This window comes from Macaca thibetana, chromosome 1 (genome assembly GCF_024542745.1).
Source record: "Macaca thibetana thibetana isolate TM-01 chromosome 1, ASM2454274v1, whole genome shotgun sequence".
In the NCBI taxonomy this organism is placed as follows: domain Eukaryota; kingdom Metazoa; phylum Chordata; class Mammalia; order Primates; family Cercopithecidae; genus Macaca; species Macaca thibetana.
The window spans coordinates 21,732,891-21,754,004 of record NC_065578.1 but is presented as its reverse complement, the minus strand read 5'-3'; the positions used below and the strand labels follow the sequence as shown (position 1 = coordinate 21,754,004).

Below are 21,114 nucleotides of genomic sequence, written 5' to 3'. Positions count from 1 at the left end.
ATCTAGCAAAGCTGCAGTGATAGATAAATGACCATTTTGTAGGTGATGGAACTGAGGCTCAGAGAAATGAGGTCTTCTTACATCCTGGCTACACAGCTTGGAATGGGCCATGTGGGATGGGGGCTGAGTTTGTCAGGCCCAGCTCCGATGTCCTTTCTCCAACACGAGCTCCTAGGATATGCGGATGGTAGAGCTTCCTAAGTGGTTGACCGTGTTCATTACAGGGGGCCTCAAAGGCTGGGGATACCCAGCCAGGCTGTGGTATGGATGGGGCATATGGACTGCCTGCCCCATCTCTGTAGAAGGCATGGGTCTGCTCAACATTGGGCCCTGAGGATGCAGAGACACAATTATTCAGGCTCTGTTACTTCCTGGCCTGGGAGAGCGGAGTAAGTTACTTACCTCTCAATGCCTTGCTTTCCTTTCATCTATAAAACAGGATGACAACGGGACCTACCTCGTATCGTTGTGAGGATTCAGTGTGAAGGGCTTAGCACTGTGCCTGGCACACAGTTAGCACTTGACAAATGTGAGCTGTTTGGGGGATTAGAGTGAATAGAGAATGATCTCTGTGTTTTAGGTGCCTACCTGTGCCAGCAACCTGGGAGGCACCTGGCATAGCTTAGCTGAAATCCTCACAGCTAAATCCTCCTGTAAGGAGAGGGCGAAGGTGTCCATGAGGAAGATGCAATCAGACATAAGCTGAGTGACTTGTCCAAGGTTGCATGCTGGTGAGCAGCCAGGCTTGACTCAAAGCCAGGTTCGGCTGCCTGATTCCAAAGCACAGACCCTTCCCACTACCTCCGGAACCTGGCAGAGGTGGGGGTGTTCTGGGCTTGCTCAGGGTGAGATCCTTAAAGGGCGAAGGCTGTGTCCAGGGCAGCCCTGGAGAACGGCCAAGGGTACTGGATAGAAGCCCTGTATCAGTGAAATGCTACACCTCCCAGCCCCCAGGTCTGCAGGGCTGTCTGCTTGTCATTCGGACCTCAGCTTAAATGCCACCTCCTGAGAGAAGCTCTCCTCTGACTGCCCACTCTAAGGCTCAGCCTCCGTCCCTCCCCCCTGCCCCTCTCTGCCGTGGTCTTGTTTGTGGGTGTGGACAGGCAGGAGGGTAGTGTGGCTCACTCTGAATAGCTGGACTGACTCTTGGGTCTGCCACTGTCCAGCAGAGTGCACCTGGGTACATGGCATGACCTCTCCCAACCCCTGTTTCCTTACCCCTCAAGACCAGCCCAGCCTCTTTCCTTGGGGGCCATGAGCACGACTCATGAATATGAGGCAGAAAGGTGTTCTGGAAAGGCAGAGCGTGGTTTGAAGGCGGCATGATGGCTATACGAAGTCAGAAGACAGTTGTGGCCCCGGTGAATGCCAAGGGATTGTGAGCGAGGCCCAGTCACCTGCCCAAAAGAAACACTTTTTTGGCCGGGCGCAGTGGCTCACATCTGTAATCCCAGCATTTTGGGAGGCCAAGGCGGGCGGATCACAAGGTCAGGAGATGGAGACCACGGTGAAACCCTGTCTCTACTAAAAATGCAAAAAATTAGCCGGGCGTGGTGGCAGGTGCCTATAGTCCCAGCTACTCAGGAGGCTGAGGCAGGAGAATGGCTTGAACCCGGGAGGCGGAGCTTGCAGTGAGCCGAAATACCGCCCCTGCACTCCAGCCTGGGCGACAGAGCGAGACTCCATCTCAAAAAAAAAAAAAAAAAAAAGAAACACTTTTCCCTTTTAAGGCAATGAGCTAGATATTTATATATTGAATTTTAGGGTCTGTTTAAAACCAACCACTGAATGCATTTGTCTGGAAATCGAGTCCCCAGCCTCATTTCCCAGCCCGACTGCTCTTCTCCACACCCCACCTCACCCCACGCTTCTGCGAACCCTTCTGAAAATGTTCGCTGAATGTTCACTGTGGTGCAGCCCCCTCTAGGTGCTGGCAAAACCATGGTGAGGAAAAGCAGACCCATCGTGTGCGCCGAGTGCTGATGATGGAGGAGACGAACAAGAACTCAATGATCAATGACACAAGGTAATATTTCTACCACGGGAACTAGAAGGCCCTGGTGCTGGGGCTGGGGAGGGAGGTGTCCCACCAAGTCAGGAAGGTCAGCGAAATGAGCTGAGGCCTGAAGGAAGAATGGGATAAGAAAGCCTTTCCAGGCAGAGGGAACAGCATGTGCCAAGACTCTGTGTCAGGGAAACCTGATACTTAGGAGGAACAGAAAGAAGAATCCTCCCTCCAGTTGCCTCCTGCACTTCCCTCCCCCAGGCCATCTTCCTTCCTGTATGATTCCATCTCTGCTTGCTAGAAGCCTCTCCATTCTTCAAAGTCAAGTTCAAATGCCTCCTCTTCCAGGAAGCCTTCCAGGACATACCCTTTGCTCATTCCCTAGGAGGATGATTTTCCTGCCTGTGATCTCCCTCATCTCCCCCAGCACCTCTTGGGCCCTCATCCATGCCATCTTGTATGTAGGCTCTGTGTCTGTGTCTTATTTTTCCAACTAGGACATACATCCTCAAGGGCAGATACTGTGTCTACACTACACTGGAGAACAGTGTAGACATGAAGTCACGTGGTCCTGGGTTTAAATGTTAGTAGAGGTCACTTAAGTAGTAGGACCTTGCATAAATGACTCTATACCTCTTTGGACCTCAGTTTCCTCATCTGGCAAAGGGGGATAATGGGGTGGGGGTGTGGTGTGGTTATACAGCCCCCAGCTGGGCTCTGAGCAGCTGTAAGAGAAGGGGCTTGCCAAGGGGCTTGGAATAAAGAAGAGGGGGAAAGACTTGTTATAATTCCCAAAGCCTCAGGGCTTTGAGGGCTTCAAGGGGGTTAGACCTGAGTTTCCCAAATTTGTCCGATGGTAAGAAACACGTGAGTCACTCGTTAACAATGTGTATTCCCAGGGTCTACGCCTGGGGTTCTGATTCAGCAGGACTGGGGTAGACTGATATCTGTGTTCTGGAACTTGTGCTCATATATAGTTCTTACGTAAAATTTGGTGGGGAAACTGAGGCCTCAGAGGAAGGAAGTGATTTTCATGTGCATGGTAGATTAGATCAATGACTGGGGTCATTGATAGGATTTTTCTGTGATAGGATTAGGTACCCACATCCTTTGCCAAGTAACTCTGCAGGGCTCACTCACTGCGCATAGAGTATACTTCCCCATCCCACTGATGCTGGGCTTGGCCGTGGGACTTGTTTTGGCCAATGAGGTATGGTTGGCTCCCTCCATGCTCCTACCCTTTACCTTGAGAGAAACAAGTCTGGGGTGGCTGCCAGTCCAAGGAGAATGAGGAGAAACATGAAACAGGCTGAACCCAACTCACATTCTGGACTCCTGCCCAGCACAGAGAGCACGGCCAAGATTAGTCAAACCCCAGCTGACCCACACACTGGTGAGTAAGGAAATAAATGTTTATTGTTTAAACTACTGAGTTGTGGGGTGATTTTGTTATGCAGCATTATTGCAGGAGTAACTGACTCATACACTGACTAAATGAATGCTGTTCATTTGCTAATGTCATGCAGCAAATGAATGGCAAAGCCAAGCCTAGGTCTCTGCTCCTAATCCACTGCTTGTTTCTCATTGCTTCTCTGTCTTTAAATCCTGAGGGCTCTCCCTGTATGTCTATTCCCTGGAAACCCCTCACTTCCATAGTCTGCCCCATCTCTACTCCTGGGTACATCCAGCTCCAGACAGCAGGGTTCATCCCAGCAGCCCAGAACCACTTCTAGCTGCTAATAAGCTGAGGCGTCTTGAGTAGGCAGTTCCACCTGCAGAGCTCCCAAATGGATGTAGGAGAGTTCCCTGCAACCAGGGAAAGGGCTCCAGGAGCTTCCTTCTGGCTTCTACCAGTTAGAAAGAGTTCTCTCTCCACCACCCCCATTGGGGTCCTGGGTTTCTCCAGTTCAGAGCTTTGTCAAGCCAGAGAGACGCACAGCTGAGGCTTTCTAAACTGTTAGAGGTCTTTTCTATCACTTGCTGGCTTTTTTTCTTCTTTGAGATGGAATCTCGCTTTGTTGCTCAGGCTGGAGTGCAGTAGCACAATCTTGGCTCATTGAAAGCCCTGCCTCCCGGGTTCAAGTGATTCTCTTGCCTTAGCCTCCCGCATAGCTGGGATTACAGGCACTCACCACCACGCCTGTCTAAATTTTGTATTTTTAGTAGAGACAGGATTTCACCATGTTGGCCAGACTGGTCTCGAACTCCTGACCTCATGTGATCCATTCACCTTGGCCTCTCAAAGTGCTGGGATTACAGGCAAGCGCCACTATGCCCCGCTGGTTTTTGAGGGTCTTCTCAGATTGCCTCCTTTGAGTCAGCTCCCTCTGGACCCCAATCTGAGTGCGGCTTAAAGGCACCCAGGGCCTCAAAAGAACTACAGTTCAGTCAGTCACAAACATGCCCTCTCAGCCACAGCAACACCACCAACATTCCCAAATAAAACCACACTCCTCAGACCCAAACACACAGACAGGCAGAGGCACAGTTAGATGTACAAACTCATGCTCAGATACACAATACCCCCTACGCCTGTCCCCAAGGCCCCACGGGTTGACACATCCATGCTCACAAATGCATGTATACAGAACCCACATGGCCACAGTCATATGCGTTGTAAACACATGGTCACCAAACACATATGACAGCACACTCACACATACACAGACTCAAATGCACAATCAGACCCACAAGCTCAAGGTGCTGTGGATACATCAAGGACTTCGCCCAAGGACTGGAGTCTGTCAGAGCTAGTCAATTCTTGCCTCTCACTCTTCCTGGCTTTGCGACTCAACTTGTCTGAGCATCATCTGTGAAATGGGGACACGGAGGCCTCCTTCTCAGAGAGGCCACAACGATGCAGTGAGGTCATGCACGGAAAACACCCCTCAACCAGGTAGAGTCAGTTGCCCTCTCTCTCTCTTTTTTTCTTAGAGTTTCGCTCTTGTCGCCCAGGCTGGAGTGCAATGGCGTGATCTCGGCCCACTGCAACCTTCGCCTCCTGGGTTCAAGTGATTCTCCTGCCTCAGCCTCCTGAGTAGCCGGGATTACAGGCATGTGCCACCATACCTGGCTAATTTTTGTATTTTTAGTAGAGATGGGGCTTCACCATGTTGGCCAGGTTGGTCTCGAACTCCTGACCTCAGGTGATCCTCCTGCCTTGGCCTCCCAAAGTTCTGGGATTACAGACGTGAGCCACTGTGCCCAGCCAGTTGCCCTCTTTCTTTCTATGTCCTTGGCATGCCCTTCCTCCCTTCAATGCCATTTTTTTCTATTGTTCCTTTCAACATTCTACTGGCTGGGTGCAATGGCTCTTGTTTGTAATCCCAGCACTTTGGGAGGCTGAGGCAAGAGGATCATTTGAGGCCAGGAGTTCAAGAGGAGCCTGGGCAACATATAAGACTCCATCTCTAAAAAAAATTTTTTTGACTGGTCCTTCAAACTGCAAGTCAAATTCCACCTCCTCCAGGAAGACTTCCTGGGTCTGGACTTCCACATCTGGATCCCTGCATGCTTACCGTGTGGGCCCTACCCTACATCAGAAAGATCAGCTTGGAGGCCCACTCACTTTCCCTCCTGCGGCCTGGCCTCCCTCAGCTCTTCCATGGACACGGCCCTGACCATGCTCACTGTAGGGGTTTGGCAAAGGTTGCTGAGTGAATAACTGAGGGGCACGCTCACAGTGCCAACCGTGAGATCTTCTACCCACAGGTAGCATAATGTCCTCGATAATCACATGTGGCCCTCAGGTGGGGATGAGGCTGGGAAGCATCTCTGGGACTCAGCCTCACGTGACACTGAGGACAGCGGTCCTGGTGGAGAGGGGAGGCTAGGAGCCCAAGTGAGTGGGGACTAGAGAGAGAACAGGGTGGAGGGGAGACTGCGGTGTTCGGCAACTTCCTTTTTCGCTGTGAGGGAAAGAAGGGTGGTGGGTGGAGGATGACGCGAGGCCACAGAAAGGGTTAGTAAAGGGGAGCTTCAGGAGAGTTTCGCTGGAGTTAGACTGGAGTGGGCTGAGCTTCACAGAAAGCACTTGTGATCGAGGTTCAAGTTAGGCTGCAAGAGATGACACCTCCGGGCTCTCCTGGGTCTCAGTGAGGCCATGTGACTGAGGCCCTGCCCGTGGAATGCATGCAGAAGAGAAAGATGCTGCCTCTACCTACCTTGCTTCAAACATCATGCTGCCCTGTCTTCCCTCTCTTCCCACAGACATGCCTGAGACTCAGTTTGGATCATACAGATAAGGAGCAGGGGGCATGGGGAAACGAGGAAATCACCTGGGTCCCTGAGTCTCTGAGTGGATCAGAGCCACCCCGCTAACGTGGACTGCTCACCTCTGGATTCTCCCATGAAATACGTCCACGTTCTTTAAGGCACCTAATGTTGGATCTTTTCGTTACAGCAGCTTAACTTTTACCTTCAATAATATGCACTCAACAAGTGGGAGCAATTATTACCAATACCACCACAATGAAGAGGTAGCGCTTACTCTCCCAGGTGGACGGATCACATGAAAAACCTTTGAAAAGAAGAAATCACTCCACAGATGTGAAGGAGTCTTTTGTGAGTCTTGCGTGTGCCCTCCGTGGCACAGCACGATGGGGCGCTACCCTGGCCCACGTCGGAAGCGCTTACCTGCCTGGTTGGTGGTGATGTTCACAGAGGCGAACTGAGGCGAGAAGGGGCTCTGGTCAGTAACGCCATTCACGGCCTGGATCTCGAAGGTGTACTGGGTGTGGGCCAGCAGGTCGCTGATGTAAATGCGTGGCTCGGTCAGGCCCAGCTGGCGCGGTGCGTACTGCACGTTGTCCCCGCAGCGGGTGCAGGCGCCCCGGCCCGAGCCACAGCTCTTGCAGATGATGTTGTAGACGAGGTCCTCTCGGCCTCCAGAGTCACGGGGAGGGGTCCACTCCAGCATGAGGGAGGTCTCATTGACACTGGAAATCACAGCCTGGGGTGCAGAGGGGATGGCTGGGGCGGGGGAGAGGTGTTGGTCAGTGGGGGGGCTCAGGGGGTACTATCCCCCACTGATCACTCTGTGCCCACTGCTCTGGCTCCAGCCCAGGCCTCCGAAAGGACCTCCTTAAATTCTTTCTCCTGTCTCCCCACCAGAGAGGTGTTTCTGGAGTATAACTTAGCCTGCCGTACACCTGTTCAAACCTTTCCCTCCAGGTTCCAACCTGCTCAGTGTTTGTTACTGAGGATCGTATTTTCGCATTTGGAATTATACCTGCCCAGTATGTATTTTCGCCTTCTTCCTTAGAACAGCTCAGCTTTATTCACGGTGGCAACATGTCCAGCTAAAAGATGGCATTTCCCAGCCTCCTGTGTTTAAGTGCTTGCCACTGATATAGAGCAGAAGTTGTTGACTAGGACTGTTTCTTTAAAAAGAGACAGACAACTATGGCATGTCCCTTTGTCCTTCCCCCCTTCTGCCGCCTAAAATGTGTGTGATGGCTGGGACTTCAGCAGCTATGTTGGACTATGAAGTGACCTTAAGAACAGAAACAACAGTGGCTCACACTGTAATCCCAGCACTTTGGGAGGCCGAGGCAGGCGGATCACCTGAGGTCAGGAGTTCAAGACCAGCCTGGCCAACACAGGAAACCCTGTCTCTACTAAAAGTACAAAAAATTAGCCGGGTATGATAGTGGGTGCCTGTAATCCCAGCTACTCGGGAGGCTGAGGTGGGAGAATTACTTGAACCCGGGAGGTGGAGGTTGTCATGAGCTGAGATCACGCCATTGCATTCCAGAGCCTGGGTGACAAAGCGAGACTCCATCTCAAAAAAAAAAAAGAAAAAAAAAAAAGAACCAAAACTAGGTTGGGTGTGGTGGCTCATGCCTGTCATCCAGCACCAGCACTTTGGGAGGATGTGGGAAGATTCCTTGAGCCCAGGAGTTCAAATCTAGCCTTGGCTAGATAGAACATAGTGATACCCTGTCTGTATGAAAAATTAGCTGGGTGTGGTGGTGCACGCCTGTAATCCCAGGTATTCAGGAGGCTGAGGGCAGAAGGCTGAGGGCACTTGAGCCCAGGAGGTTGAGGCTACAGTGAGCTAAGATTATGCCACCCTGAATGGCAGAAAGTCAGGCCCCAGAGGCCATCGTGGATTGACCATACTGTTTCAGGACTGTCTGCCTTGGGCTCCTTTTGGGTGAGAGAATAAATCTGTACAGTTTCAGCCACCAGGGTCAGCTCTGTTACTTACAGCTGAATGTCATCCCTGACGGATACAGGTGTTGTGATGCCGTGCTCTTAGTCAGCCCCTTCCTAGAGGACCTTGGGCTGTGATTCAGGCAGCCGCTGCCAGGTTAGAACACTGGGCAGCCTCTTCTGCCACAGACACTACCTGTGTTGCTTCATCTCCTGCCAAGCCTCCCTTCCCTTGTCCCTTTGTGAATCCAGACCTTGACTTGATCTTTCACGTGACTCAGCAGAAGGGGGTAAGGAGCCAGACGCCAGCACCATGGTGTCTGCATGGTGGGAGCACGGCCACCCCAGGATGCCCCTTTCTTGATGCCCCTTACTTTTCCATTTCTCTTCCCACCAGGGAAAGACTGGCTGTAACCGGATGGCACCCAGCCCTCGCTCTGACCGGATGGCACCCAGCCCTCGCTCTGAGCCTTTCTGCAGGTAGACCTGGGACTCGGTCAGGCATCGCCCTTGAGGGGCCCCGGGACTTACTTGTGCAGGGCATGTCCAGGGGATCCAGGTCTGCTCTGTAGTAGCCATTGCGGCAGACACAGTTGGTGGCCCCTTCAGAAGTGGTCCGGCTATTGATGGGACAGTGGGTACAGGCCTTGTCTCCTTGGTTGGCCTTGAAAGTTCCAGATGGACAACCTGAGAGAGAAGACGAGGAGAGTCACCAGGAAACCAGATGAAGACTCAGGGAGGTCACGAGCCACGCAGTCTCAGGCAGGGGCCACGCAGCCTCGTAGAGGGGCCCTGCAGCACCATTGCTGGAAAATCTCATCTCTTGAAGCGTTTGAAGTCTCCAGACCCCAACGTGGGAGTTCTTATTCTGCCAGGGCTCCCTAGTTTCTTGTCCCTGAGCTGTCTAGGGCTCCCAGCAATCTTCCCTCACCTATCCCAGCCTGGCTGTGTCACGGTCTCTAGAATCAATCCTGACCTAGTTATGAGGCACATCTGAAGACATCTGGGGCAGTGTGCATGGGTTCCGGTCTTGCTTACTAATGTCTGGCTGGGCGCTGATTCTTAGAACTAGATTCCTGGGTTGCAGACAATTGAGATGACTACACAGCAGAAGAAAAGTCCTAGGGCAGCATAGAGAGGCGATGTGGCAGAACAGAAGAGAACACTACTTTTGGAATCAGACCGACCTGGCTTTGAGTACTGGCTAGGCCTTTTACTAGCTGTGCAGCCCCAGACAATCTGCTTAACTACTCAGACTCAGTTTTCTTATTTGTAAAATTAGGATTCTAAGGCCCATCCCTGTAGGGTCATTGTGAGTATTCTGCTTAAGCGTAAGGCACATGGCACAAGGCCTTGCACAGTATAGGTGCCCAATGAATAGTAGCTGTTATAGTTGGTATGTGATCAATTTATTAAAATATTAATAAAAGGGGCCTGCAGTACCAGGGCCAGCCTAAGGAGGGCACTGCTTGCACTCGGCCCACATTTGCACTCGGCCTGCATTTGGCTTCTCCCATGGGCTGTGGCCATCATCCTTGATACGGAGTCCACCCCCCATGCAGCTCTGAGTATGAGGTTAGGGCCTATAAGAGGCAGCCGCCTTGTGTGCACACATATTCAGATCCACCTTCCTCTTCTTGCTGGCCCTGGGCTGAGAATTAGGAGGCTGAGGGTCTAGACCCTGCCCCTCTCCCAGCTTCAGCCTGCTGGGTTCATGAACCCAGCTCTGCTATCATACCCTTGAAGGGATTGTGCAATGGGTAAGCGGGTGGACACGAAAGAGCTTTGCAACAAACATTTCGTCTCCTTGGGATGAAATGCAGCTAAACCATCCACAGGCCCCCAGGCCCTCACCGGGAGTACATTTCATGCCTGGGTGCTGTGGGTTCTTCAGCAAGTGACTCAGCCTCTCTGAACATTAGTTTCTGTGTATATAAACAATTAACATAAATTTCCCTAGTTCATTTTTTTCCACCTCTAGTCTTCAAGGCTTATCTTCCCAGTCCAAGTATTAGCAAACCACTCTCCCTCAACCCTCAACCAGCTCTGGCCTCAGAGACTCTGCCTTTCTTGGTGCCCAGAACATTGCTTGGGTTCAGAGTGCTCTACTTACCCACCATAATTATTTTTCTGGGGGTCTCCTGGCCATGCTCTCAACTCCCCCAGGATCAGAGCCATGTCTGACTCACAGCTGCTCGTCCTGTGCCTAGCTTGGAATCTGCACTCAGCAAGTGCTCTATAGATACTTCTTTTGTTGTTGTTATTAAATTTTTTTGGTTTTGTTTTGTAGAGATGGGGGTGTCACTATGTTCCTCAGGTTAGTCTTGAACTCCTGGGCTCAAGCAGTCCTTCTGCCTCGGCCTCCCAGAGTGCTGGGATTACAAGCATAAGCCACCACACCTGGCCCATAAATACTTCTTGGAGTTGCCTGCTTAAGTGGAATGAGCATGGGCTTTGGAGGCCATGCAAGCCGGAGGGCAGTGAACACAGTGGTTAGTGTGCAGGCTGCTGGCAAACCCAGAGCCCCCCGTGTGAGCAGTGTGGCCTCGGGGAAGTCACTTAAACTGTTTCCTTATCTGTAAAATGGGACAATGGTATCTATCTCCTAGGGTTGTTGTCAGTTTATATTGCTTAACTTATATAAAAACACTTGTAACAATTCCTGGCAGTATTGAGCCATCTGGTTCAAAAGCAATTTGCTGAGTGACCTTTGACAAGCTGTTTGACCTCCCTGAGCTACACTATTCTCACTGGTAAGAGCATCTACCACACAAAGGGGCCATGAGGTTTACTGCACTGGCTCTGGGTCCCCTGAGTCCTCCTGCCCTCCTTCTCGTCTTCCTCTTGGGCACCGACCTTTCCCTGATGGCTGGATGAAGGGGCAGTCTCACCATCTTGGCACTGCCCAGAGCTTCTGGGCAGTCAGGACACGCAGGCTGCAGCCCCAGCTCTGGTCAAGCAGTCGGCCTCTCTGAACGGCTTTCCTCCTCCACAGAATGGGGGCACAAGGTTCCCAGGAAGGTCTAGAACCATCCTTAGAGATGCCAAAGGGTTTTGGCCCCAAGATCAGGCTCCTCCTGCTCCCTCTCTGGAGACAGCCTACCCGATTCAGCATCCCTCGTCCATCTGTGGGGCATTCCCGGGGGGCTGCCAGTGGGTGGCTGCTCTCTCTCCCCTCTGTGTGGTGCCAGCCCTTCCATCTGGACTGCCTTCCTGGCTACCCTCTCCCCCTGGCAGTGTCCTGGCTCCCTCTCAGATTCCCAGACCACCCCTGCCCTAAGCTGCCCTTCATTTGCTGTGTTGCCTGGCCAGGTTCGACCCCCACCACCAGGCACTGTATCATTTCTGTACCTATGGCACTGTGCTTCATGAAACTCACTCTTCTCTGTCCTGGGAAGTGGCGTCACTCTCTACCCTGTCCCCCTGTAGCCGATCAATTACTAGGTCTTCCCTCCTCAGCAGTCTCTGGTCTTGTCTTGGCCGCTCCCCCCGCTGCCAGCATCTAGAAAGCTCTTTCCACCCATGCCTCAGCCTCTCATGCCATCTGGCCTCCTCCCGCCCACCCACTCTCCAAACTAGCTCTCTGGAGTGCAGACCTTTCCAAGTCACTTAAACATCCACAAAGGCACATACACTGGAATACTATTCGGCCATAAAAAGGAACGAAGCATTGACACATGCTACGGCCCAGGCGACCCCCGGACACATCGTGCTCAGTGAAAGAAGCCAGCCATGAAAGCAGGATTCCATTTATATGAAACAGGCCCAGCACAGGCACATCGAAAGAGACAGAAAGTCGATGCATGGCTGCCAACGGCTGGGCATAGAGGAGCAGGGGGAGGAGCTGCTAATGGGGAACAGGGCTTCTTTTTGGGGTGATGAATATGTTCTAAAATTGATGGTGGTGATGGTTGCACAATTCTTTGAATACACTAAAAACCATTGATTTGTACAATTTATTTTATTTTTTTTGAGATGGAGTCTCACTCTGTCACCCAGGCTAGAGTGCAGTGGCGCAATCTCGGCTCACTGCAGCCTCTGCCTCCTGGGTTCAAGCGATTCTCCTGCCTCAGCTTCCCGAGTAGCTAGGACTGCAGGCGCCCGCCACCACGCCTGGCTAATTTTGTATTTTTAGTAGAGACAGGGTTTCACCATGTTGGCCAGGCTGGTCACGAACTCCTGACCTCAAGTGATCCACCCACCTCGGCTCCCAAAGTGCTGGGATTACAGGCGTGAGCCACCACACCTGGCCTGATTTGTACAATTTAAATAGGCAAATTGTATGGTATGTGAATTTTATTTCAATGAAGCCACTATTTGAAAACGTCCACACCAACTCCCCAGCAGACATGGGAAGCCCAAACTCTGCAGGGCCCCTGGGCCCCAGGGGGCTGGTACTTGCCCACCACTCCTACCTCAGTGTCTGGTGCTCTCCCACACTCAACTAGGTACAATGTCCACCCCAGGCCCACCTCACGCCCCTGGCTTTTGTCCATCTGCTGTTGTTGCTTAGAATGCCTCCCCTTCGCCATCAGGCAAACTCCTAGACTCTTTTAAGACATCATTTCTTCTAGGAAGTCTTCTCTGAGCCCCCTGGCAGCGTCTATTTTATTTATTTATTGAGATGGAGTCTCGCTCTGTCGACCAGGCTGGAGTGCATCGGCATGATCTTGGCTCATTGCAACCTTTGCCTCCCAGGTTCAAGTGATTCTCCTGCCTCAACCTCCCAAGTAGCTGGGATTACAGGCATGCACTACCACGCCGGGCTAATTTTTTTGTATACGGTACCTATTTTAATTACTTATGAATGTGTCTACCTGGCTGGACTGTAAACTCCCAGTATAATGTTGGGTTCCTAGCGGGTGATGGATGGATGAATGAGGAGCTGGAAGGCGATCGAGCCCTACCCCTTTAGTTGACATTTGAGAAAACTGAGGCCCAGAGAGGAACAGACAGGCAGAGCTCTTCAGTAGCACAGGCCAATTCTGATCCCAAGTCTACTGTGTGACCGTGGGGTGCGCTGGGGCCTCAGCTCCCATCAGCTACCTCTGAGAGGTCTGGGTGGCCACTGTCCACAGCACCCAGGGGGCCACACTGCTCCCAACTTCTGGGTGGGAAGGGAACCTGTCCTGCTGGCATCTGCATGTCATGTGCAGTAGTGGAAAGAAGATAATGAGACCTGAAACACAGGAAGGCAGCTGTACCTCTGACAGGTGTGTGGGCTTGGGAAGGCCTTCTCCCCTCTGAAACTCAGTCTCCTCATCTGGAAAGGGGGCTAATGATGCCTGCATGGAATAATGACAGAGACAGCCACTGAATGGGTCTCTGCTCCACTGTGGCCTCTCTGCCAATCCTCCACAGTCTCTGGAGTGATCTGTTTAAAATGAATCAGACCTGCGGCACCTTGTCTAAAAACTCCCTCATGTGCAATTTATCCCCACTGCACTCAGAATAGATCCACACGCCTAGCCTGGCTACAAGGCCTGTGACGTTGGTCCTGATGGTCTCCTGGCTGCTTCCCCCTCCTCCCCTCACTCACTGTGCTCCCGCCTGTGGTCATCAAACCCGTTCTCACCTCCAGGCCTTTGGCCAAGCTGTTCCCTCTGCCTGGAATGCTTTCCCTGCTCTTCCCATGGCTAGCTCTTTTTCTCCTTCAGGCCCCAGCTTAAATGTCACCTCCTCTGAGAGGCCCACCCTGACCACCCTGGCTAAAGCAACTGTCTCTTGCTGTGTTCCGTCTCAATCTCAGTTTCCTTACTGACCCTCATCACAATTCGTAATTATATTAGAAAATGGTTTGTCAACTTATGTGTTGTCTTTTTCCCTGCACTGAAAGTACCTGGAGAAAGGGAGGAGGAGCCGGGGTTGTCTGGCTCTTGTGGTTTCCCCAGGCCCTAGCAGAGCAGCGGGCCCGTAGTAGGCACTTGATGTATACAGGTTGATGGAATCAATGTGCCTCTTACAGGGTGCCATCAGAATCAGAGGAGAAAGTGGGTGAGAAAATGCTTAGCTGAGTCCGTGCCTGTCTGGGTACCACCAGAGTCATCTCGATCTTACCAGCCCATCATCAGGCTCACGGTCCTCTCTGCCTCCCATTTGTTCTCCCCATGGTCTTCCCAGGGACCTGTTGACCAGGGCGTTGACCAAAGCATCTCAGTTTTCAAACTGCAAGTCCTGTATCCCAGAAACTCCCTGGGATTGACCGGGAGGATTGACCATTTTACTGTAACCTCTCTGGCCCCATCTGTCACCTCTCTCATCTGCTTGCAGTTCCCTGGACGTCGGGCCACATATGCTGGTCCCTTTGCCCGAATGCCCTTCTCCCCCATCTCCCTGGCCCCTTGGATTGGTGAGTCTGATGTGTGTGCCCACTTCTAGGCGGCCTGCCCTCCATTTTCCTACAGTGCCAGCTCACACCTCCACTGTAGCACACAAGACATGCTCCGTGTGCAGTGGTGTGCTGTTAAACTGGCAGGGGAGGGGAAAAGAAGCCCTGATTGGTTGTGTTTGCCAATTTGTGTGGTATAAATACTCCCACCAGAGCAAATGCCGAGCTACCAACTTGAGATCACTGAACGCTGACTTGGGAAAACATGTGCACAGTCGGCTCTTGCAAGTCAAGCTCCAGACCACCACTGGACTTACATGGCACATGACTTTGTTCTGCCCACTGGTTGGTGAACCTTGGTTGGGGCAGGGGCTGGGTCTTTCACTTCTGCATCCCCAGTGCCTATCCCAGGATCTGGCACATGGTAGGTGTTCAGCCAATTTAGTTTTGCTGAATGAAGGCAGGTCTGTCTCCCTGGTTGGACAGTGAGGAGGAGGGGCTGTGGATTTGAATGGATTGATATACACAAGGCACTCAGAACACACAGTAAGTGCCATGTAAATGGCTATTATTACTCATCCAGCATGGAATGACAAAAATAATTCCCATTTATTATGTACTTTCCAGGTGGCAGGCCCAGTGCTGTGTCTTACATGGATTCTCTAACTTATTCCATAAACCGCCCACCCAACTAGGTACCATTATCATTCCCATTTTACAGATAAGGAAACTGAGGCTCAGGGAGAATGAAGTGACCGCCCTAAGGTCACATAACAAGTCAATGGCACAGCTGGGGTTGACCTTAGATCTTCGTGATCCAGAACAGCTTGTGTCTAAATGCTACTGGTCCCAGAAATTAGTGAGTGGTGAGTGTCACGGCTGGACACCATCTTGTCAGGTCTGCCGAGGGGACGGGATTTGCTGGAGCCTCTCAGAACGGCAGAAGTAGCGCCTGGACCTCAAACCCAGGACTCAGGGCTCAAAGCAGCCAGCCAGCGCCAGCCTTCTGCAATCACCCAGAGCCCTTGGCCAGGCAACCCAGGGCAGGATGGCAGCGGGCCGGGGAAAGGAGGGAGGGTTACAGGGAAACAGATTTTCTCCCCGCCTGCCCCCTGGGCTCTGGGGATAGGTGATAATTGACCGAGTGAGCCCTGAGTCAGGCCGAGGCAGAACTCCATCTGGGCCTGGCACGATGGGGCTGTTAATTGGCATCGGGTGATCCTCAAAGCCTCAATGGCTGGCCTGCTGCCTCTGCTCCCCCCTGTCCTCCCAGGGACTCCGGCTTAATCCCAAAGACAACTGATGCCACCTCGGAGTCAATCGCTGGGTCAGGCCCAGTGTGTCAGGCTGCCAAGGCTTGGAAGGAGCATCTCTGTCTTCCTTGGGGTCCTGTAGACCAGAGGGCGCTGTCTGTGGTTCTGGGTAGAGGTGGCATCTGAAAAGGTCTGCACCCTGGGGTCAAGTTCCTATTCCCCAGACCTGAGCAGGACGTCTGATGAAACTGAACCTGGGCATGGACTGTGGAGCTACGGCCAGGGCTTAATCCCAGTTCTACCTCTCATTAACTCTGTGACCACAAACAAGTTACCTAACCTCTCCGTGCCCAAGTTTCTTGTCTGTACAATGGGAATAATAATATTGATTGTATTTGCTGGGCAGATTAAACAAGTTAACGAAAGTAAAGCACCCTAGCAGTGTCTGCCTGGCTCATGTTAAGTAAGTGTTGGCTATTATTATATTCATTCATTCTTGGCCTCCATTTGCTATGTGCTAAGCACTGGAGATAATAGAGATAAAGAAGACAGTCCCTGTCCTCAGAAGTTCAGGCCCAGGTGGGGAGATAGTGAGTTGTAAATTTATTCTACAGGCATTTACTGAGTCCCCTAGTAGGTGCCAGGTACTGGGACTTTGAGACAAAAGGCCTCGGCCCTGGAACATAAGAGACCATGACTAAGCAGGGGGCTGAGATGCCTTCCTTGAACCAGGCTTACCTGCTGGCTGCTGTGGGCAGAGGGGCCAGGGAGCGGGTTCTGGGGTCAGCGGTGGCAGGTTTGAAGTGCAGCCAGCTCGCTTTCCCACCTTGGACTCTCTAGGAAGTCAGTTCTGGGTTTCAGTTGGGGAGAGGAGTTTGACTGGATGGAGAAAAGAGTCTTGGCCCCAGGGTAGGGGGGCTGGCGGCCCCAGCAAACTGCCGTTTGCTCCGTGAGCCTAGGCTACTTCCTGCCCACTCTGGGCCTCAGCTCTACTAGATTTGAATGGATTGATATACACAATTCAATCCAATCATTCAATCCACAATCCAAGGGAGGTGCTGCCTGGCACCCCCTCCAGGGCTTCTTCCAGCTTGGGACTCCAGCTGTGGGTGGCTCAGACACCCAGTGCTGGGCCTTGCATTCTCTTTGAACTGTGGAAAGACTGATTTGCATATTTTCAGGGGTTTGTGCTGTGTGTAGGGCAGGGCTGGGCTTGCTGGGTTGAGTGGGTGGGGTTTTGGGGTCTGCCTCATGCAAAGTGGCTTTTACATTTTGCACGCTTCCTGCTTTGGCTGCAAGGTTAAGCCAGCAGAGTCAGTCCCTCTGGGCTGGGCTGGGCTGGGCATGATGCCTGATCCTCCTCCGTACTGTGGGCAAAGCTGCGCTGAAAGCAGGCAGCTACCTCCTGAGATGGAGAGGAGGTGCTTCTAAGCACTGCGTGCCTAGGATGTGCCCAGTGCTGGGCCAGGAGCCTCCCTGGTCCATGCCCTCCTTGGACCACCCTGTGCAATGGGAGGTGTTATTCCCATTTTAGAGATGAGGAAACTGAGGCTAACAGAAAGGAAGCGCCCTGTCCAAATCACATAGAGACTTAGGCTCAGAGCATGTGCCTCCACAGTCCAGGTTCTTAATTTTTTTTCTTTCTTTTGAGACAGGGTCTCACTCTATCACCCAGGCTGCAGTGTAGTGGCACAATCACAGCTCACTGCAGCCTTGACTTCCTGGGCTCATGTGATCCTCTCACTTCAGCCTTCTGAGTAGCTGGAGCTACAGGTGCACACCACCATGCCTGGCTAATTTTTGTTATATTTTGTAGAGATGGGGTTTCATCATGTCATCCAGGCTGGTCTTGAACTCTTGGGCTCAAGTGATCCTCCTACCCTGACCTCCCTAAGTGCTGGGATTACAGGTGTGAGCCACTGTGCCCAGCTTTAGTCCATGTTCTTTCTAAAACCCCCGTCCTCAAGGTCCCTGGAGCTCCTTCCCACTTGATGAAGGGTTTCCCTTCTTGCCTGTTTACTCCTTCCTTTCCTCCCTCTTCCCCCTTCCTAGACAAGACAGCTTAAGTCCAGCGAGTGCCTCAGGGCCATGCCCTTGCTGGGGTGGTTCCCACGAGGACCACCCAGGGGCTGTCAGTCATCCTGCCCCAATGCCCAGGTTCCCCCTGTCTGCCCCTGCTGGGACCTGGCTTCGTGGAACCCAGCCAGCAGCTGACAGGACAAAGTTGAGGCAGGGAGCTGCACGAACATGCCTCCCCTTTGCCTGAGGGGGCACCCGGGCCTTGCCAGCCAGGCCGCCACCCCTGCCATCTGTCGAGTCACTCCTCTGCTCAAGACCCTTTGGTGGCTCCCTCATGCCCAGGGATAGTCCAGCCTGCTTTGGCCTCCCGTTCCACAGTCCACCTGGCCAGCTTCAGCTCCCTCATGCTCCCAATCACACCTTGGGCTCCAGCCACTGCAGGCACTGCCAGTTCCCAGAACAAGCTGTGCTTGGTCTCACCTCTGGGCCTTTGCTCAGGCAGCTCTCTCTGCCTCACATGCTATCCCAGCTCCCACTCAGCTCTTTCTTGTCCTTCATCCAATCTCACTCCAGCCCGAATCAGCTGTTGGTCCTTTTCTAAGATGTCCCTTGCCAGGGCTGGGTCTGGGGGCACTCTCCTGTGCTCCAGGAGTGCCTGGCACTGCACCTCTGCCACTGCATGAGTATACAGGATGGTGACTGTCTACCTCTCCTACCAGTCTGTGAGCACAGTGATAGTGATGGTGGGTAACCCCAAGGTCTGGCACCAGCCCCAGTGTCTGCCTGAGAGGTGATCGATAGAGGCTTCAGGAATTGTTTGTCGCCCAGGCTGGAGTGCAGTGGCACGATCTTGGCTCACTGCAAGCTCCACCTCCCAAGTTCAGGCCATTCTCCTGGCTCAGCCTCCTAAATAGCTGGGACTACAGGCGCCCGCCACCATGCCTGGCTAATTTTTTTGTATTTTTAGTAGAGACGGGGTTTCACCATGTTAGCCAAGATGGTTTCAATCTCCTGACTTCATGATCCGCCTGCCTCGGCCTCCCAAAGTGCTGGGATAACATGCGTGAGCCACCAGGCCCGGTCAAAAGATGGAATCTTGTGCTTAAGCTCATTCAACTTGTGTGTGGACTGCAGATTTTGCTCGAGGCCTCTGGAGTCCTCTGAGCTCCTCCTGGAGCCTCTGGTGACAGGCTCTCAAGGCCTCCTACCTTTGTCCTTGGCATTTGATTAACATCTGTCTCTCCACCTCCATCTCCCCTCCTCCCGCCAGCTGTGAGCTCCATGAGGGCAACCACTGTACCTGCCCTGCTGACTGCCTGGCACAGAGCTGGCACAGAGCAGACGCTCCGTAACAGCTCTCTAAGTGACAGGCTGCAAGGCCTGTAGGTCCCCTGGCCCCAAGGCTGGAGCAACCAGGACTTTTATGACTGCTGTGTGTTCCCCAGTAGTAGGGGGAGCTCACAGTCTCCCAGGGGAGCCAGACACTGAACCCCACAGTCTGTAAAGGCTGGTGAGCCAGTGAGGGTGTTTCATGGCCTGGTCTTCCCAGCCTCTGGACCCCCGCGTTGCCCCCAGCCCCAGGTCTGGCCTGCCTCCCTTCGCGATATCCCAGCTCCCCCACAGTGGGGGCTGAGAGCTCCCGCCCTCCCAGCAGGCAGCCCCATTCCTCCAATTTCCTCCCAATTAATCAAGCTCTGAACTTTTTAATTATCTGCCTGCAGGGTGACTCCCCACTCTGGTGAAGCAATTAAGGAAGGACATTTCCAAGTGTTGTGTGGCTGCCAGCAGGCAGCGTTGACCAAGCCCTGATGGAGGAGCTGGTGACAGGAGGGGTGGGCAGGAACCCCCTCCCCAAAATGGGCTGCTGGGAGGTTGTCCTGGGGTCCGAGCTGGAACCCTTCTGGGAATCTGGGGCCACACTGTACAGGGTAACCCCCTCCCATTCATTCAATGGCTCTTTCTCTGCAGCTAGAATCTGACTTCAAAAATCCTAGCTACCACGTGCTAGGCACTGGGTAGGTGCTTAACAATGTTGCTGCATCTTCACCTTGACTCTGGGAGTAAGAATATGATGATCTCTGTTTTACAGATGAGGACACAGAGGCTCAAAAACATGAACGACTCCAGATATGTAGCTGGAATCTGAGGCCAGCTCTGACTCCACGGCTTCCTCATTCTATTGTCTTCTGAAAATCAGTGTGTGGTCTGTCAAAGTGCTCAGGGCACTGAGAAAGGGGAGTGGGTCAGCCTCTGGAGGAGATGCCCCCAAGCTGGAGACCTGCTGAAGAACACAGGCCGTCTGTGTGCAGGGCTGCTGCTGGGAGAGGGTATTGCAGGGAGAGGCAGTGTGCAAAGGCACAGAGGCGTGAAACGGCGTGGTGTGTGTGCGGAGAGCTACAAATAGTTCAGGGTTGCTAGCACGTGAGGTTCAAGGCCAGGAGAGGAAGGAGATGAGGGTGGAGAGTAAGGCAGGGTCTCAGGCCTTGGAAGTCAGCAGAACCTTCACGATCTTCTGGGTTAAGCTCCTTACTTTATGACTACAAAATACATGACCCAGACAGGGACAGGGACAGGGACAGGGACTTGCCTAGGGTCACACAGCAAGTGAGTGGCCGGCAGAGCTGGGGTTGCAGCCCAGCTGTGCTGATGCCCACATTGGAGGGAAGAGAGGGGGGCAGTGGAGTGGAAGCATCATCACATCAGGCAGAAGCCTAACTGGCTGCCTGGCTTTCTCCCTTGCTCCCATGTCCTTGCTCTCCTCCAGCTGCATTCAGCCTTCCACAGCAGCCAGGATTCTGCAGAACAGCGATCAGCTCATGTTGCCCAAAGGCCTCCAACAGTTTCCCTCTCACTTGGAGTAAAGGCCAATAGCCTGGGCACGGTGGCTCACACCTGTAATCCTAGCCCTTTGGGAGGCCAAGGGGGAGGATCGCTTGAGCTGAGGAGTTTGAGACCAGTCTGAGCAACATAATGAGACCATGACTCTACAAAAATTTTTTTTAAAAATGAGCCGGGCGTGGTGGCGTGACCCTGTGGTCCCAGTTACTTGGGAGGCTGAAGTGGGAGGATCTCTTGAGCCTGGGAGGTTGAAGTTGCAGTGAGCTGAGAGCCCACCACTGCACTCCAACCTGGGCAACAGAGCAAGACCCTATATCTAAACAAAGCCGAATTTCCAAAAAGAAACAAAAACCCCCAAAACAAGAGCCTACAAAGCTTCCTTTTCCTCTCTGAACTCCCCTCCACCCGCCTGGCCTCTTGCCCACTCCACCTGAGCCACACTGACCTCCTGGCTGCCCGCAGAACACCAGGCTTCTGCTAGCCTCAGGGCCTGTGCTCCTGCCTGGTTCAAGTCC

The 21,114-nt window shown here is 52.8% G+C and overlaps 1 protein-coding gene across 4 annotated transcripts in view; it reads right to left on the bottom strand.

Annotated features, from left to right (window-relative positions):
- The window catches only part of EPHB2 (EPH receptor B2), a 205,676-nt gene that overhangs the window by 44,304 nt on the left and 140,258 nt on the right, over positions 1 to 21,114 (bottom strand). For all 4 annotated transcript variants that reach the window (XM_050790405.1, XM_050790434.1, XM_050790414.1 and 1 more), the window contains exons 4-5: positions 8,693 to 8,848; positions 6,641 to 6,976 (exon numbers count right to left, since the gene is read on the bottom strand). In XM_050790405.1, coding sequence (XP_050646362.1) covers positions 6,641 to 6,976; positions 8,693 to 8,848 — 492 coding nt within the window. The remainder of the gene's footprint in view (positions 1 to 6,640; positions 6,977 to 8,692; positions 8,849 to 21,114) is intronic.